At 43.6% G+C, this 18,446-nt stretch overlaps 1 protein-coding gene across 3 annotated transcripts in view; it reads right to left on the reverse strand.

The window, feature by feature from the left end:
- KLHL6 (kelch like family member 6) overlaps positions 1–18,446 on the reverse strand; it is a 77,477-nt gene that overhangs the window by 32,709 nt on the left and 26,322 nt on the right. For all 3 annotated transcript variants that reach the window (XM_044255121.1, XM_044255120.1, XM_044255119.1), the window contains one exon: positions 890–1,055. In XM_044255121.1, the coding sequence (XP_044111056.1) occupies positions 890–1,051 (162 nt within the window). In that variant the 5' untranslated portion in view covers positions 1,052–1,055. The remainder of the gene's footprint in view (positions 1–889; positions 1,056–18,446) is intronic.

Raw genomic sequence — 18,446 nt, forward strand, 5'->3', positions numbered from 1 at the left:
TAGAATCTATGTGTCTAATTATCCCATGAAGCTAAATATAATTGTAATTGGATTGAAACCAACATAGTCAAATGGAAACCTAAAACTTAATCCCAAGGGTTCTCTCTTTTATTTTCTGTAACACCCCTCATGAAAAGTGCTCTTCTTCCACACCCACCACAAAGTGCTGACCAGACAAGGTCCTGCATTCCCTCAAATCTAGACACTGCTCCCAGAGAGACTGCATGGTATACTGCAAAAATGCTGCCCCTGGACTCGGAAAGCCCAGGGTTCAAATAACCCCCTCTCTATACATTATTACTTTTCCCACCTGCAAAGTAGGGAGAATTAACCATCTCCCCCTGTTGTGCTAAGGATTAGAAGTTACATATATGAGGGGTGCTGGGGTGGCTCGTCAGTTGAGCATCTGGCTCTTGGTTTCAGCTGGGGCTGTGCTCTCAGGGTTGTGAGGATTGACCCCTGCATCGGGCCCCAGGACCAACGCAGTCTGCTGGAGATTCTCCCCCTGCTCTCTGTCTCTCTCAAATAAATTTTTTAAAATCTTAAAAGAGAGAGAGAGAGAAGTGACTTTTGAAGTGATGACCAGAACCCCTGGCTCCAATTAGGCTTCTGCAAATTGTAGTCATTGCAGTCAGGAACCAAGTAGCGATTCCAGGCACCAGGCTGTCCTGGCTTGATGGTGAATGCTGCATCTCACTACCTCTCAGAAAATTTCCAAAGGAGCCTCTTCGGACTTCCAAGTAAGCAGAGGCCCAGCTAAGTGTGTGTGTGGGTGGGTGTGGTGTATGTATGTGTGCCAGGTACGAGCTTGGAAACCAGTCCGGGCAGATCTCTGGGGAGTCGCTGCTTTCCCCTGCTCCGGAGGAGAACACGGAGACTGTTCACACACCTGGAAGAGGTTAGCAGCTTCCAGGACCCGCTGCACATTCTGTTTGGTGATCAAAGCCTTGCTGGTATATGTGTAGTCCAGAAGAGTGTGCATGGTCTCAGCATCGACCCCTTTGATAATGATCCTCTTCTCGTACTTTTCCTTTAAATCATTGCAGAACATGGCCCTGAAAGAGAGATGTATGAATGTGAGTCCTACTGTGATTCTTAGTTCTAGGTTTAAACAGACTCCCCTCACACCCATCTACCCCCCATGGAACAGCGAGGTTCCTAAAGTCAAGACCTGAGATGATTGCTTTCTGTTTCTCCAACACCCAGCACACACCAGACATTCAATTGGTACTTAACTAAACTGAACTGCTGTGCCCAACTGTGGTCCCTACAGCAGTCCCAGATCTGAAGGGACAATAAGAGCCCTACTGGCCAAATTGGTGGGATCTAGAACTACTTTACTGGCCCAAAAAACTACTTCAATGGCTCAGAGTGTTAGAGATTGTTCTGGGAGCATTGGGGGTCCCCTCTCCTGCCCAGGCCTTATCTGTACTTTCTCAATGACTAGTATCCCAAAACAAGGTTTCTGACTTCATTCTCAGTCCTCATTCCAGGTTTCCTCTGGCCCGAAGCCTGGCCCTACAGCCAGGCCTGGCCAGTGGGGCCTCAAATGCAGGAAGGGATTTAACTATCAGGCAGTCTCTGGACTTATGTCCCCCTAAAATTCATATATTGAAGCCCTAACCCAGCAATGTAGATAGCACTTTTTTAAAAAGATTTTTTAAATTTATTTATTTGACAGAGATCACAAGTAGGCAGAGAGGCAGGCAGAGAAAGAGGAGGAAGCAGGCTCCCTGCTGAGCAGAAAGCCCAATGCAGGGCTCCATCCCAGGACCCTGAGATCATGACCTGAGCCAAAGGCAGGGGCTTAACCCACTGAGCCACCCAGGCAGCCCCTGTACATAGCATTTTTAGCAGATAATTAAGGTGAAATGAAGTTGTAAGGGTGTGGGGGGGTCCTAATCCAATAGGATTGGTGTCCTTAAAAGAAGAGGGAGAGACACCAAACCCTCCCTCTCTCTCTCTGCCATGTGAGCACAGTGGCTATAAGCCAGGAGAGTCCTCACCAGAAGCCAACCATACTGTACTGATCTTGGACTTTCAGTCTCTAAAAGTGTGAGAAAATAAATTTGTGTTGTTGAAGCCACCCAGTCTATGGTATATATATATATATACCATATTTTAATGACAGCCTAGGCTGGCTAATATAAACAGTCTCTCCCCTAACCCCTAGTACGCCAGAATCTAGCAGGACACATATGCACAAATTATAGTCTACAAGGGTCAAAAAGACTTAGGAAGTACTGTACTGGCCAGAGATGGCTTCTCATGGAAAAAATGTTGCTATGTGACAACTGTGGTTAGGACTTTCAGGTAATAAACACGAGAAGTAGATGCAAGAGTGTGGGACACGCAGAGGCTCTAGGAGGCTGGTGGTTTGGCCGGAGCCCAGGGGCTATGAGAGAGGGTGGGGAGAGATCAGTGCAGCCAGATAACCTAGGTCCTGATTGTGGAAGGTACTGGAGGCAGGCTGAGGAGTTCGGTTTTTATTCAGTAGGCAATGGGGAGCCATTGAAGGGAGCAGAAGCAGGACTCAAAAAGAACATTCTTAACAGGTGTGTTCTCACTTTAGTTTGTTGGTGACAGGTGCCTTTAGAGTAACGCATTAATTGCACCCATACAGAGCTTGGAGGCTTGTGACAATGCCAAAGCCTCATCCCAGAAACGGTACTAATTGAGGCAGTCGCCACCTTACTAGGCAACTGGACCTCCTGAACTTCAGATACATGAACAAGACCCTTAGAAAGCCATTATCTCCTCGCCAAGTCACTGAAATGGGAAGGCCCCAGGGTCACAGAATGCACTTCCCCAAACTGGGACTTCTTTGCCAACACAGAGGGATTTACTCCTAAATCCTGCTACTCCTCCCTTCTCCACACCTCCTATTTGTCCCTGGGAATCCCTCATCAATTTTTTTTTACCCCATTTCCTAATCTGCAAAACCAAAGCAATTGCTTCTGGTGTCCCAGGAACAATCATAAACATCAAAAGTCCCCAGAAAGAAAAAGATTGAGAAAAAGAGAGAAAGAAGAGAGAGAGAGAGAGAGAGAAATCACTTGACTAGCTGACTTTTTGAACCTTCTGTTTTAACCAATGAGATCTTCTCCCTAGGGTCTCCTTGTGTCCTTCCCAGCTCCTTATTGTAATCAACAGTAATCCTCCCACCCCTCTCTCCCTCCTCCTCTTCTCTTCCCTCAACTGGCCTCTTTCTCCTAGGGAATATGACAGCAAGAAAGAAAGTAAAAATGTGAATTCTGCAGAGTTACTAAATCACAACTTGGAAGCAGAGAGGCAGTGATGTCATTTGGGCAGATGGCTGATTTACAAGGCACTTGTCAGCCATAATTCTCTTGACCAGAGATGCACAGCGCCATCCACAGAATGCTATATTTTGTGAGGTGGTATCACACAGGACCCATCTTGCTGCCTCCTGATCCCACAGAGAACCCTGCCATCACAGCAAGCACACAATTTCTTCCCAGCTCAGCCTCTCCAGGATTTGAACAACTTCACTTCCTAAGCCTCCCTTTTTTTTGAGTCCCTAGAGGAGCACCGCCCAATAGAAATAAAATGCAAGCCATATGTGTAATTTCAGATTTTCTAGTAATGATGTTTTTAAAAGTAAAAGGAGATAAAATTAATTTCATTTAACCCAATACACTTCAAATGTTATTTCAACACGTAACAAATATTTTATAATTATTAATGAGATAATTTACATTCGTTTTTCCACACTGAGACTTCAAAATCCCTCATGTATATTTTGTACTTAAAACACACCTTGCTGAACCCCAAGTTGGGCTCCATGCTCAAGGTGGAGTCTGCTAAAGCTTCTCTCTCCCTCGGCCTCTCCCCACACTTTCTCTCTAAAATAAATAAATAAATCTTTTTAAAAATTAAAAAAAAAAAAACCACACACACCTTGATTCAGACCAGTCATAATTCAACTGCTCAAAGGCTGTATGCACCTAGTGGCTATTCTATTAGATGGCAAAGCTCTAGAGCATCACCGAGATCTGCCATCATCTCAGGGGTAAAGTGAATGTCACCCACATGAATGTTATGTACATCAATATGGAAAATGGGACTTTTGGCAGGAGAGGGTGGGCAGTGATGATGGGGTCAAATGAGGCTTCACATAACTGAGGCAAACATATCGACAGAGTCCCACCAAGGTGAAATTTAGAAATGCTATTTCACCTGCAAAGTGATTTTAAGATTTGTAAAATATGAATTTTGTTGAATCTATATGATCTCAAATATTCCAATAAGAACTGCAAAAGCCCAATAGAGAGATGTTTTAATATTAAACAAGATAGGTATACAAATTATTATATATATAAATTATATAAGTTATATAATTCAATGTCTTGCACTTTGAGGGGCTCTTTTGAAGCCTATGTCTTTCCCATGTGACACGGTTATTGGAATCTCTGGGATCATCTGAACTCTTGATCAGGCCTGTCACTGCTAGACACAGCTTCTGAATTTTCTGTTGGAATCAGTCATTGAGTAACATCCTGCTTCAGCTCAGCCCCTACCCAAGTGGGACTCTTGACTGCCCAGAAGGTGACCCTTATCAGCTAGTGATGTGTTAGGGATATAGGAAGAACAGAACAGGGGAAGGCAGGAGGTTAAGCAAGACAAAAGTCATACAGAAACTTCTGCTTGATCCTACATGGGACCAATGGTGAATACACTCCAGAGCTGTCCCCATAAGAGGCAAAGAAGCTGATCTATGATTCTCTAGCACCTGCTGACAGTCTTAGTTATGGGCCATCCCAGAAGTAGGTAAATTCTCAGGCACTTCCAGCTTTCTGTGTGTGTGTGACTGGAGCAAAGGGGCTCCAGGAGCCCAGGAGAGGGCAGGAAGAAGAGTTTGCAGTGCAGGCTATTGGAAGGCAAAGGGGGCTGTGGTCTAGACTAGGCTCTGATGCTACTTCATTACATGATTTTGTACAAGTGAGCAAACCTCATTTCCCCCATTGTAAAATGATGTAATAGTCCCTACCCCAGTGAATTGTTGGGAAGAATAAATAAGATAATATAAACAAAGTGGTTTGCATGATACCCAGCACTTGGTAGGGAAAGGTATTTTAGACCAGGTCAGAGGAATGTTGGCAGGCTGTTGGGAGATACTTAGAATAGGCAGACCCATCACACTCTGTCTTGCAACTCTTGACTTGCCAGCATTTGGCCTGGTGCCTATCAGGTAAGTGGGTGTCAGAGTCACTGCACTGTTGTCCACAGCCACTCCAGAACAGAGTAAGGGCTAGGGCTACACACAGTCTTGTCCAGAGACATTAGCATGGTGCCTGTCACATGGTAGGAGCTCAATAAATGTTCGTGGGAGAGAGAAAGGAAGTGTCCTAAAGACAGAGTCCTCTCTCTAGGGCTCTTTTTGCCTGCTTTGGCTCCCAAAGTCCCAATATTTTTCTGCTCTTCTCTGAGACTTTGCCACTGATTTTCTGTCACTTAAATACATTCTCCTGGGCCACAATCATGCTCAATACTGACAAGGTGAAACTAGAATAGATCTACATATTTCTCATAGACCAAACTCCCAGGCCCCCTGCTGCTCTCTTGGGCAATCCATGGAAATACCTAGGCCAAGTTGGGACCTCATAAAAGGTATATAATCTATGTAGAGTGGGCCATCCCTAGATTTCCACTTTAATAACAGTAATCTCTTACATTTATAATTTTAGCACATTGTAGGACAAAGAATAGTACTTTTTTGATTATTATACCCATTTTATAGCGGATAGACTATAGAAGTAGAACCTAAGTGAATTGCCCAAGGCCATATGGGCTGTCAGAAATAGAATGGAGATGAGAACCTTGGGCTTTTGGTCTGGAGCTCAACAGTGTGCTGAAACCAAGAAAATCGGCAGGAGTTCAAGGCTACCTTTAGGGGTCAACTGAACGAGAGCACCAACAGAACCAGACCAAATTTCACTCTGTGAAACAAAGCCGAGTTAGTTGCTAATCGTTTACTCCTTGGCTTACACTCGAGATAAATAAATTTTTGTGTAATAAAAAATACTTTCTAGACAGACACTGACCAATTCTCATGAGATTCTTGTAAAACAGAGGTAGCTATTAAGATCCTCATTTCTAATAGAAATAGTCTCAAGTAGGGAGCCAGTTGCCCAATACTCAGCAATGAGTCAGTGCCAATCCCAAAATAGAGGCTGGGCAAGTGAGCTCGTCTCCCACAATAGCCATAAAAACCTCTATGGGCCTAAGAGTGTTCTGGAATGAAGTTAGGGTGTGGCCCCAAGCACAGCTTGGGCCACACTCTTTTCCGAGCTCTGCCAGCCTTACTGCTCAAGTCATTTAGGTCTCTGCTCAGAATTCACCTCCTCAGAGAGGCCCTCCCCAATGCTGCCCCCAACTCCCTAACATCTTCACCTCCTTTCTGTTTCTTTACAATCTGTCACAACCTGAAATTAATTAATTTAACAGTGGTCTCCCCACTACAACATGAGCTGAGTGAGGGCATGGGTTGTACCATGCTCACCACTGTATCCCTGGGGCTAGAACAGTGCCTGGAGCCTAGGAGGGACTCAGTAAATATTTGGGGAGAAAATGAATGAGTGAATGAATGAACAAATGAACTTGTCCTTCCTGATCCCTGTATGTTTTCTTTTGGACAGTATTCTACCCCTCTAAAATTATCAAACACCTTTGGAAGAATCGGATCCATAAGGCATGCCTTATATGCCCTCTACCCTCATACTCATCACACCCCCAAGTCCAGGGCCTGGAGCCTGGAAAGGAAGGACACAGCCACACTGGAACAACATTCCACTTAGACCTCTGATAAGTGTTAACATGCCCCAGCAGTTCCTAAATATAATCAACTCAGAGTCTTTCACCCAGCCCAACATTACTATGGTTCACCCCCTGGACCTGGGCCTCCACACCTGCTTCTGAAACCCCTGCCTCCTATACCTCTAACCCCAATCACAGGCCCATAGACCAACACCCACCCCATCATCCCCACTATCTCATTCCTAGGCTAACTCCACCCATGTTGTACCCTGCTCTGTCCTTCCTCTAATCCCCCTCACCATCCCATTTATACCTGAAACTAACTCTGCATCAGTGACACATACTCTGTATTGGAATAGCTCTAACATCAGTTAACTGAGTTAAATTCTATTTAATTCTATTTAAGAATATAAATGTTAGGACACCTGGGTGGCTCTGTTGGTTAAGTGTCCAGCTCTTGATTTTGGCTCAGGTCATGATCTCAGGGATACAAGATTGAGCCCTGCATTGGGCTCCATGATGAACCTTCTAAGCTCCAGCCTACTAGAATTCCATGAGGCCTAAGGCCCCATCTCTACCTGGGGCCTGGAGTCAGCTCTCTGAGCCCCCAGCTGCTGGCTGAGTCTTGCCTCCAAACCGACAGAGGAGCTAGAACCCCAGAACTGCCCCCATCTGATTCTAAATAGCAAGCCTTGAAAGAACTGCCTTCTGCCAAACTCCTTGCCCAGTTCAGCACTCCTCAAGGACACTGCACATGGACCCTTTGAAGACCAGAACTCCAGCTATGTTTCTACAGAACCAGTGTCCCTCCCAGCCCCACAGGACCATTGATGAGACCTCAGCAATGCCATGTAACTCAGCCCATCCAAATGTATAACAGAAAGAAGGGCTTGTTCTGTCCTGCAAGATCAAGCAGGATAGAACATCAATCACAAGAAATGTTTATGGCCAGGATTCAGCAATGATTCAACTACAAAAATATAATAGGAAGTTCTTATTATGCCCGTCCAACATCATTCCTAATCTTTCTAGTAAGCATACCCAGATTTTCCTTTAAGAAACTATCCCTCTGCCAATATCTAAGAGGTTTGAGGGGAGCTAGCCCCACCTCCCAGACTAAGGGTGAACATAGCCCAAGTCACCATATTAATCTCCCATGCCACAGGGAGCAGTTCATGGATGGGCATGGAAAGAAACAAGTCCAATCAAAGCCAAATCTAGACCTTTTTCTGGAACCATTGGGAAAGAGAAGTTCTGTACTGTAACAGCTGAGCTGGGAGAAATAAAGTTTGGAGGTGCTGGATAGTTTCTTGCCTCCATGTGTGAAGACCCTCCCTAAGAAAGAAACCAACACAGAGGAAAGTAGAGACAAGAGACAGAGAAAGAAACTGATTCCTGATGACATTATGTGAACATAATTGATTTAGAGAGACCTAAAATCAATACCTTGAACTTTTAAATTATGTGAGCAAATAACTTCTTTTCAAAATATGCTTGAACCAGTTTGAACTGAGTATCAGCCATATGCAATGAAGAGTCCTGACTGATACAATTAGACAAACGGATAATGAATAACAATTGGGCCCCAAATGCTAAGGAAGATTGTATTAAAAGTGTCCAGAAAATGAAATATTAATGTACTGTCAATATTACCATTCCAGGCCCCTTAGAGTCTGGTCTATACAACCCCACCCCATCCTCTGATGCAGCTATGCCCAACAACCACAGTTTCAAGCATGTGCCTCTGTTTACCTCAACAGCTTTGGGTTTGAAAGACTTCTCTCTGTACACTCTATACCCTTTTTCTCTGTACCCTTTTTTATTTTATTTTTTTTTAAGATTTTATTTATTTATTTGAGAGAGAAACAGTGAGAGAGAGCATGAGCGAGGAGAAGGTCGGAGAGCGAAGCAGACTCCCCATGGAGCTGGGAGCCCTATGTGGGACTCGATCCCGGGACTCCGGGATCATGACCTGAGCCGAAGGCAGTCGTCCAACCAACTGAGCCACCCAGGCATCCCTCTGTACCCTTTTTTAAAGCCTATTTTTAAGTAACCTCTAGACCCAACATGGGGCTTGAACTCATGACCCCAAGGTCAAGAGTCATATGCTCTACCAACCGAATCAGCCAGGTGCCCCTACATGGTCTATTTTTAATTAGTCTTCTCCTCTATTAGATTTATAAGGCTCTGAAAGGCAATGGCTGGATTTTACTTCTCTCTCAATTATTTGCTGGCCCCCAGTAGACATTTAATATTTGTTGTATGGATGGTTGGGTGGATGGATGGATGGATACATAAGTAGATAGAAGGAGGCTACACATGCAGTGCCATCCTGTACTTGGTCCTGCCAGCCAAGTGGATTTGCCTATTTGACACCACAATCTCCAAACCCACATTGCTCCTCTAAGGGCTGATATCCAAGATCTATAAATAACTCCTCAAACTCAACAAACACAAAACAGATAATTATGCTAAAAAATGGCCAGAAGACATCAACAAACACTTTCCAAAGAAGACATACAATTGGCTAACAGACACATGAGAAAATGTTCATCATCATTAGCCATCAGGGAGATTCAAATCAAAACCACATTGAGATACCACCTTACACCAGTTAGAATGGCAAAAATCAACAAGACAGTAAACAACAAGTGTTGGAGAGGATGTGGAGAAAGAACACTCATACACTGTTGGTGGGAATGTAAGTTGGTGCAGCCACTTTGGAAAACAGTGTGGAGATTCCTTAAGAAATTAAAAATAGAGCTACCCTATGACCCTGCAATTGCACTGCTGGGTATTTTCCCGAAAGATACAGATGTAGTGAAAAGAAGGGCCACCTGTACCCTAACATTCATAGCAGCAACGGCCACAGTCGCCAAACTGTGGAAAGAACCAAGATGCCCTTCAACAGATGAATGGATAAAGAAGATGTGGTCCATATAGACAATGGACTATTACACCCTCATCAGAAAGGATGAATACCTAACTTTTGTATCAACATGAACAGGACTGGAGGAGATTATGCTGAATGAAATAACTCAAGCAGAGAGACTCAACTGTCATATGGTTTCACTTATTTGTACATAAGGAATAACACGGAGGACATTGGGAGCTGGAGAGGAGAAGTGAGTTGGGGGAAACTGGAGGGGGAGACAAACCATGAGAGACTGTGGACTCTGAGAAACAAACTGAGGGTTTTGGAGGGGAAGGGGGTGAGGGTGTTGGGTGAGCCTGGTAGTGGGTACTAAGGAGGGCACATATTGCATGGAGAACTGGTGTGGTACAAAAACAATGAATCTTGGAACACTGAGAAATAAAATTAAATTTTTAAAAAAGGAATAAATAACAATGAGCTTCTGGTACAAAGTGTGTTACAAAGAGAACTGGATTATCTAGTGATTCTCCAAATTGGAATCTCAGGCCCAAGAAGTCTACCCTAAGCCTTCCTGACTTAGATCTTACAATATAAAACATAGTGGTTGTTCTTCACCTTAATTAGCTTTGGCACATATTCCTCTCCTTACCAGAGATGAAACCTGGCTTTTCCTGACAAAAACACCACTTCCCTCTTCAATGAGGTCTGCTCTGATTTTCACTTCCCACTGGGCCATGAGCAGGCTCAGCATTTGTGCTTACTGCCCACTGCCACATTCTGACCCAGCTGTTGTCCTGGAGGCTTCTTATCAACCCCCTTTTCCAAACACGTTCCATCCCAACCCCCCAAGGACCCCATGCTGGCTTCCTTATGACCTACCTTGTCATTATCCAGAGGTCATGGATCAGCCTCTTCTTTGAGATTTTTCTGAGCATTTCTTAGTTCTGACCACTTGGAAACATGTGAACTGGCACTGGCCCTTATCCTCACCACAAGATATTCCCAAGTCATAAGTTATCCCTATTGTGATAGAGCAAATTTGATCATCTCTGTGTTCCAGACTTCTCCCTCTACCAGCTGCCGTGGAGGAATCTGGACTGCCAGGCCTGGTCCTTAGGCTTTTGTGATACAGATCTAGAGAGAGAGGGGAGAGGAAGACAGGAGATGCTCCAGCTGGGAGTGGAGTAGAGTTTTAAAGGCAAAGATGAAGAAGGACTACCATAGTTTGGGCTGTACTGAGGGCTGCTCAGATAGCTGCTAGAATTGGTCTGAAATCCAGACCATGCTAAATCCAGACCCCCTAAGTCTCATGCCCTCAGGTGGATAGCGACAACCCCAGAGAAGAGGACATCTATTTCTAATCGGTCTTCCCAAAGAGAACTTTTATTTTTATTTATTTTTTAAGAGATTTTATTTATTTATTTGTCTGAGAGAGAAAGAGCACAAGCAGGGGGGAGCAGCAGGCAGAGGGAAAGGCAAGCAGAGGGAGAAGCAGGCTCCCCACTGAGCAAGGAGCCTGATGTAACACTCAATCCCAGGACCCTGGGATCATGACCTAAGCTGAAGGCAGATGCTTAACCAACTGAGCCACCTAGGCGTCCCCAAAGAGAACTTTTAGAAACTCATACAAAGCTGCCCTAAAACCTAGCAGTTGTCCAGGTCATAGATGTAGATAAGAGAGAATGGATTTTAATAACAGCTATGGTGCATATTTCCTTCAAGGTGTTCAAAAAATTCAAGTTCAAAACTTAAGTTACTTCAGAATGATTTATGTTTCTGGGCTTTCCTCTAAAAGGCGATGGCACGGTAGGTGAAGAAATTATAAAGTTACTTCACCTTTGCTTTCTTTTCCCAGTCTTGAAGCTCAGAGTTGGCTCTCAGCCAAAGTATGGTTTGGCTTCCATTTGAGTTTGTCTCCTAGTCCCACAACCTTGCAGGGCCTCTCCTTCTTGCAGCTTCTAGCTGCCCGGAGGACTCAGAATGCCAAAGTGTTATTGTAACAGAAATCTCGAATCACATTTCTGCTTAACGATTCTACCATGGCTTCTTGCCATGGTATCAAACTCTTCACTCTAGCCCAACAAAACTTTCATGGTCTGACCCTGCCCATCTCTCAGGCTTATTGACCTGTGCATATCTTTACTCCAGCCCTACTCAGCTACCTCTGGTTCCCATGCTTACACTGAATGATTCCTTCCCAGATGTATTTCCTTTTGCCTGGAATGCTTCCCCCTTTCTCTCCCTCACTGGGCACCTTCTAGCCAATGCCTACTCATCTTTTAAAACTCTGCTATAATATCAACTCTCCCAGGAAGCCCTCTCTGATTGCTTTTTCCTCCAGTCTGATTTAATGCCCCTTCTGTATGCAGAATTCCATTGCAGCACTTATCACCCTGTACTGAAACACTGATTTGCCTCTCTTTCTTCTGACTATGATTTTGAAATCAATAGGAAATCAGAACTCAACAATCTTTGTAAATTCAATGTCTGGTAGAGAGTGGGTTTAGTGAAATTCCGTCTATCCAATTCATGCATTCATCCAATCAACCCAGAGTGCTGTGATCCCTAACCCCACCTTTTAAGAATTATTCACTGGCCATCTGCCCCTCTCCTAATTCCCCTAACACCAAAATGCCCTTGATATTTATCCCATGTAGAGCTTACTCTACATGACACACAATCTCTTGAATGTCAGTGATTTATTTAAGATTTCATTTATTTAATTATTTGACAGAGAGAGAGAGAGAGAACAAAACCAGGGGGAGCAGCATGCAGAGGGAGAGGGAGAAGCAGGCTCCCTGCTCTTGAGGGGCTTGATTCAAGGCCCTTGGGATCAGACCTGAGCAGAAGGCAGACACTTAACCAACTGAGCCACCCCGGTGCCCGGTGAAAGTTAGTGTGAGTTCTTACTTGGCCTGGACCTGATATATCATAAGCAAACTTCCTGGACGGTAAATTTGTAGATCCTTGAGTGTCTCCTCAGAAAGGGCTATGAGGCAACTTTTGGTTTGATTATGTTTTAAAGTCATAGCAGTATTAAAACTCCTATAATTACTGTGGCCTTAAAGCTTTCCACAAAAGTTAGATGTAATAAAATAATGTCTATCCTTACAGCTTGTAGGTTGCCTAAATTATATTTTTCATAGCAAAGGAGACTTATCTTTATACAAAAATGACCTTTCTAGGGGCATCTGGCTGGCCATCAGTAGAACATGCAACTCTTGATCTCAGGGTCATATTCAAACTCCACATTAGGCCTAGAGCTCACTTCTCACTTAAAAAAAAAAAAAAAACACTTCCACGAAATAACTTAAAGAGGCTCATACTAAAGCCTCAGAGGTATTATAAAAGACAAACCAGTAACAACAAAAAGTAAGAAGATCTAAGTAGTTAAAGTAGGAGGAGAATATATCACTGAAACCTAGGCTAAGGAAAGTTCATGCAGGGAGCCTCCTGACAGCCAGAGCTAAGACAAAAGTATAATAAGTTAGCTAATAAAAGAAAGTAAACCAGGATTTATTATCCCTCTTTAATGTACATTTATTTTCCTTTAGTCCAGTACCTTCCCATTCTGGGAAATGCTCTCCCAAGTCCCACCCAAATCAAGTGGCTCAAATAGAAGCTCTCTACCTTTTTTTACCAATCTCCCCTTCTTCACTCCTCTCCACCCACATCCCCTTTGGCCAACCTTGGACTCCTAACCTAAACTGGGCCGATCATTGTGCCCCACCTCCTTGACACAGAGACTGGTCTAAGCTTGGGTAATTGAATGAAACTGGGCCAATTAGAGTCTTCCCTGGGGGCTTTTCAAACTGAAGATAGCCCCTCAGTTTCTCTCTGGAACCAACCAAAGAGAAGTGAGTCTCAGAGCTGCCAACAAGCAAACCCCCAATCGTGTGGCAGAAGTCCATCTGGGAAATCCCACCTGAGAAAGAAGCCAAAGGAGGGTGGAAAGAAATACCCAGACTGTGTTCAAGGCCCTGGTTCCTCTTCTTCCCAGGCTCTGCTACATCCCGGCCCTTCCTATGAATTGGCTATGTGGCCAAATACCTTCCTCTTTTGCCCAAGCTGATTTGACCTCAGTTTCTATCTCTGGCAACCAAAAGAATGCTGACTAATATAGGAACATTGAGCAATGTGATGGATGGTGAGCTCTAAGGCACTTTTACCAAAAACACAGATGTTCTGCATATGGGCAGCTCTTCTCATGGACTGTTTGGTATTTACCATATTAGAATCTACTCTACAAAGGCTTTTTTGTAAATGGACAGCTACATGTCTGTGTACATAACATAGGAGTAATGCTCAGAACTTGAGATGTGGATGATGAAAGTATTTCTCTGTTGTGTTTTATTTGAGAGCTCCATGGAGCATTATTCAAAACAGGAGAAGAATGGATTTTCTGGTCTTGACTATAGGATGACCCACATGCCCTAGGCACCAGGGGTGGAGATGACAGAAATGAATTTTTATTTTTGTTCTTAAGTAGGCTCCACCCTCAGTGCAGAGCCCAACATGGGGCTTGAACTCACCACCGTGAGATAAACTCACGGTGGTGAGTTCAAGCCCTGAGCTAAGATCAAGAATCGGATTCTCAACTGACTGAGTCATCCAGGCACTCCCAGAAACGACATTTCATTAAAAATTCAAAGGACCTGGGCACATGGGTGGCTTAGTCAGTTAAGCGTCTGCCTTGGGGTCAGGTCATGATCCCAGGATCCTGGGATTGAGTCCCGTATAGGCCTCCCTGCTCAGTGGGAAGTCTGCTTCTCCCTCTTCCTCTGCCTGCTGTTTCCCCTGCTTGTGCTCGCTCTCTCTGTCAATAAATGAATAAAATTTTTTAAAAATTCAAAGGACCCAATTATACTTCTACCTTGGGACAGCAACTTCTGCCCACTACCTTCCAGTTCTAAAAAAAGATCTGCAGGATTCACTATGTAGGCCTAGCACATTTGTGTCCAAATAGTCATGTGAGTAACTTTAACTTATTGAATCCACACCATTCTGAAGCATTTTGGACTTTTTAACCGCTCCTCATAATTTTTACTATGGTAACCACGGTTGATCATCCTTCCCTTCTTAAAGCTGTGCAATAGGCTCCCAACTCCGAGAGGACTTCCTGCTCTGACCAGGATGCTACCTAATCAGTGACTGAAGAGGAATAACAAGTTTGTATTGACATAAAATACTTACAAGTTGTCTGCTAAATGCCAGCCATTGTAATGTTGTCAAAGACCCTCTCATAGCTCACTTTCAGCCAGTTTCTAGATCATGCATGATGGTTGATGCCTGCACACCACACACTCTTGCAGATATATGGGGGCTACTCAAGATTTGAAGGGAGAAAATAACTGAAGGTGCAAAAAAACTGTCCTCTTGTCTGTCATATCTCAGTATCCTTATCTCTGATGCATATGAGACAAGAATCATGGAATTCTCTACCACTTTCATATTTTTCATGATGCCTTAACCCTTCTTCTGCACCTAATGCAGGTCTGGCACATAATAGTTGCATGTAATAGACTCTTGCCAGTTTTTGGTCGCCCAGCATCTTAAGCCCTTCATAGGTATGGCAATTCTCCCTTGGAATGAGATGTAGTGTGTGGCAGAAGCTACTTCCTGATCCAGAAGCTGCAAAGGTCCAAGGCACACTTTCCCAGCCTCTGTCACAGCTAAGGCATTGGCATGTGTAACTCAGCCTGGACCAATCAGATTAACTAACTCCAGGCTAGGAACTGGGAGCTGCTAATGCAAAGAAGCAGGGACAGAGGAGAGCCCGTTCAGTGGAGGTAGCAGGAGAAGCAGCAGCCTCCAGTTTCCAGGAACTGCAAGGGCAAAGATGCCCATGGTCAGAACTGCACTAGCCTTGGCCTCCAGGATCCTGCAGCAGTGGGGGAGTCCTCCCCACATGGTTCTGGGTGGTTTGGGGCTGTGGTCCTGGCTACTGCCTGGCCTCCTTGGCCCCTGTCTGTTTTCTGAGTTTGGCCTTCTGGGGCACTCTGTGAGTTACCTACATAAATCCAGTTGATTTCTCTTCCTTAGAATGAAGAAATCTGAGTCATTATCCTGCATAAAATGTTTAGGCAAATAAATTCATAAATGAATCTATTTTATTATGTGTATTTCACAAACTTACTGGGACAAACACAAATCATTAGCTTCATTGTGTTGTATAATGAATGACACTGAACATCAGAAAGGCCAAGCAATTCCTCCAAGATTTACACAGCCAATAAGTGGAAGGGTATAGATTCAAATGCCAGTGACAAGATTTTAAGATGCTATTCTTTCCATTATACCAAGCAGTTATTTGTTCCTGCTCCAATGATGTCATATAGGTTCTTGAGACCCTATATTTTCAAAGCATACTGTCTCTTCACCTTGCATCCTGACCTGCTCCCTTATTTCTTATTTAATCCTTTGACCCAGACTGGTGTCCTAAGGCATGCTAAGTCTTTGCTGCTATGGGGTCTGTTATCTCAGCCCCCAGACAAAAATTGGCTTGAATGTTCCCCTAGTATCCCATTTATGTGTGCAAGGTGAGGGGCACATGAACACAGAGGCAATAATTTTTATATTTTCTCCTCATTTTCAGCCTATATAGATCATACTAGTGCATGGTGGGGAGAGGGAGTTAAGGGTCTTACACAGGAAATGTCTCAACAGCCACATTTCTGCCCAATGGAAAGATCTGTTTTCAGTTTGGATCCCCATGGGGAAGCCCCCTTCCTATCAAAGTGAGTTCCTTGGAGGGTAAAACTGAGACAATGTTATCTACTTGTTGTTACCTAATTGTTGATATTGTGAAGATTAAACCAAATGAGAGAGAATCCAGCAAAGTTCCTGGTATGCAGAAAGGACGTAAAAAATGTTGGCCTTTCCAGATTCCAAACTGCAAAAAATAGTTACTACAAAGATGTTTATTACCACATTATTTATGAAATCAAAATATTGAAGTAACCTACATTCACAATGAGAGAATGGTTTTCATATTATGCATCTATTAAAAATTATAGCAAAATAAATAGGAGTTATGAACCTGTGGGAGATTATAATGAAAAAAAAAGATGCAAAACTGTATGTAAACTATGTTTACAAGTATTTTATGTTTACAAATATTCTGATGAAACAAAGTAGAAGAATAACACCAAAAAGAAATAAATTTTATCAGAAAGTCCCATAATACATTATCCCAAAATCTTGCAGTCAAATGAGCTCTGGCATTCAGAATTGTTTGGGTATTGCCGTAGTTTGTATGTTACATAGCACCTCCAGCACCCCTTGATCCAGCACATGAGGACTCCAGCAGCGAATATATGAATAGTGGCCCTAACTGGAATAAACAGACTCTAAGTAGCCTCCCCTCAGTTCAGGATAGATGTCTGGATCAGACAAATGCAGTTTAAGACACAGATCTGTCCACCAAATAAGTTATGAAAGGCTCTTCAATTATCAGCACTTTGGGTATTTTAGAATTGCAGATAAGAAACTATAGACCTAGGGGTGCCTGGGTGGCTCCGTTGTTGGGCATCTGCCTTCGGCTCGGGTCATGATCCCAGGGTGCTGGGATCAAGCCCCACATTAGGTTCTTTGCTCTGCGGGAAGCTTCCTTCTTCCTCTCCCACTACCCCTACTTGTATTCTTTCTCTTTGTCAAATAAATAAATAAAATCTTAAAAAAAAATACTATAGACCTAAAGTACTTAAATATTAACCACCACATTGGTTCTGCCAAATGAACAATATTAAAAGCATAAAATGCAGGAACTCAAGCTAGAAGTACAATCAGTACTTCTTCCAATTTGCTGGAGTTCACCACTGTAGCAACAGCAATCTTCAATGTTCTCACCATTAGCCAGATTTCTAATCCAGACCTAGAGGGCCTTAACTCACTCTTGTTTTCTTTTGCACTTACATTATCATCCACGCTTGCTGGCTCCTTTGTAGACACCTTACACTATTATGCAGCAAAAACAAAGACTTATAACTTCTACACGTGGTTTGAGAGTAGCCTCTCACCCCACTTTCTGTCATACAGTAACTGGTTAATATATAATGATATTATTAACAGATCGTCCCACAATGCCATTCCCTTCCTGACCTGTGCTTGATTTTTGTAGCCAGTGGTCAAAGGCCCCTCATCATGACCTCCGGGAAACAGATCCAGAGACTGAAGTACAGAAGTACAAGGCAGGAGCCAAGATCCAGGCAGATCTGGGGCATCAGCAGCCACAAAGGAGCTTGCTGTTGACTCAGCCTCAGTCTGCAAGCTTTTTTGTTCACGTAGAAAGGTTTTTTGTTCATGTAGAAAGGCCAGTCATGAGGTAGGACTGTGAGAAACCTGATGATCCCTCTCTTCCTCACCACTCCTTCCCTCATCCATCCCTGGGACCCACAGCTTGATTGCCCTCAGGGGTCAACATCGCTTATGGGATGAACCAAAGTGGCAGTGAGTTGCTCCATGCCCCCCAAAATGGCAAGAACCACTTCCTTAGATGGAGATCCTTTGGGAGCTAGGGTTCAGTACACAGGATGCACAACCAGTTGCAAAGACTTAGATTTAGGGACATGTCCAAAGGCATAAGACAAATGGCGGCTCTCTTAGTCGTCTTACAAAAGACATTAATAATCTTACGACATTAAAAAAATTATTATGAATGTTAAATCATGCTTCCCTTTATATTCCTGCCATGAGACTATTTGGACATTTGACATTTAATGTATGTCATGAGCTACTTTTAAAGCTTTATTCTCCTTTGTCCAACTCTATATATCTTCCCAACTTCCTCATTCCA

The sequence above is a fragment of the Neovison vison genome, chromosome 6, assembly GCF_020171115.1.
Source record: "Neovison vison isolate M4711 chromosome 6, ASM_NN_V1, whole genome shotgun sequence".
NCBI classification, from domain to species: domain Eukaryota; kingdom Metazoa; phylum Chordata; class Mammalia; order Carnivora; family Mustelidae; genus Neogale; species Neogale vison.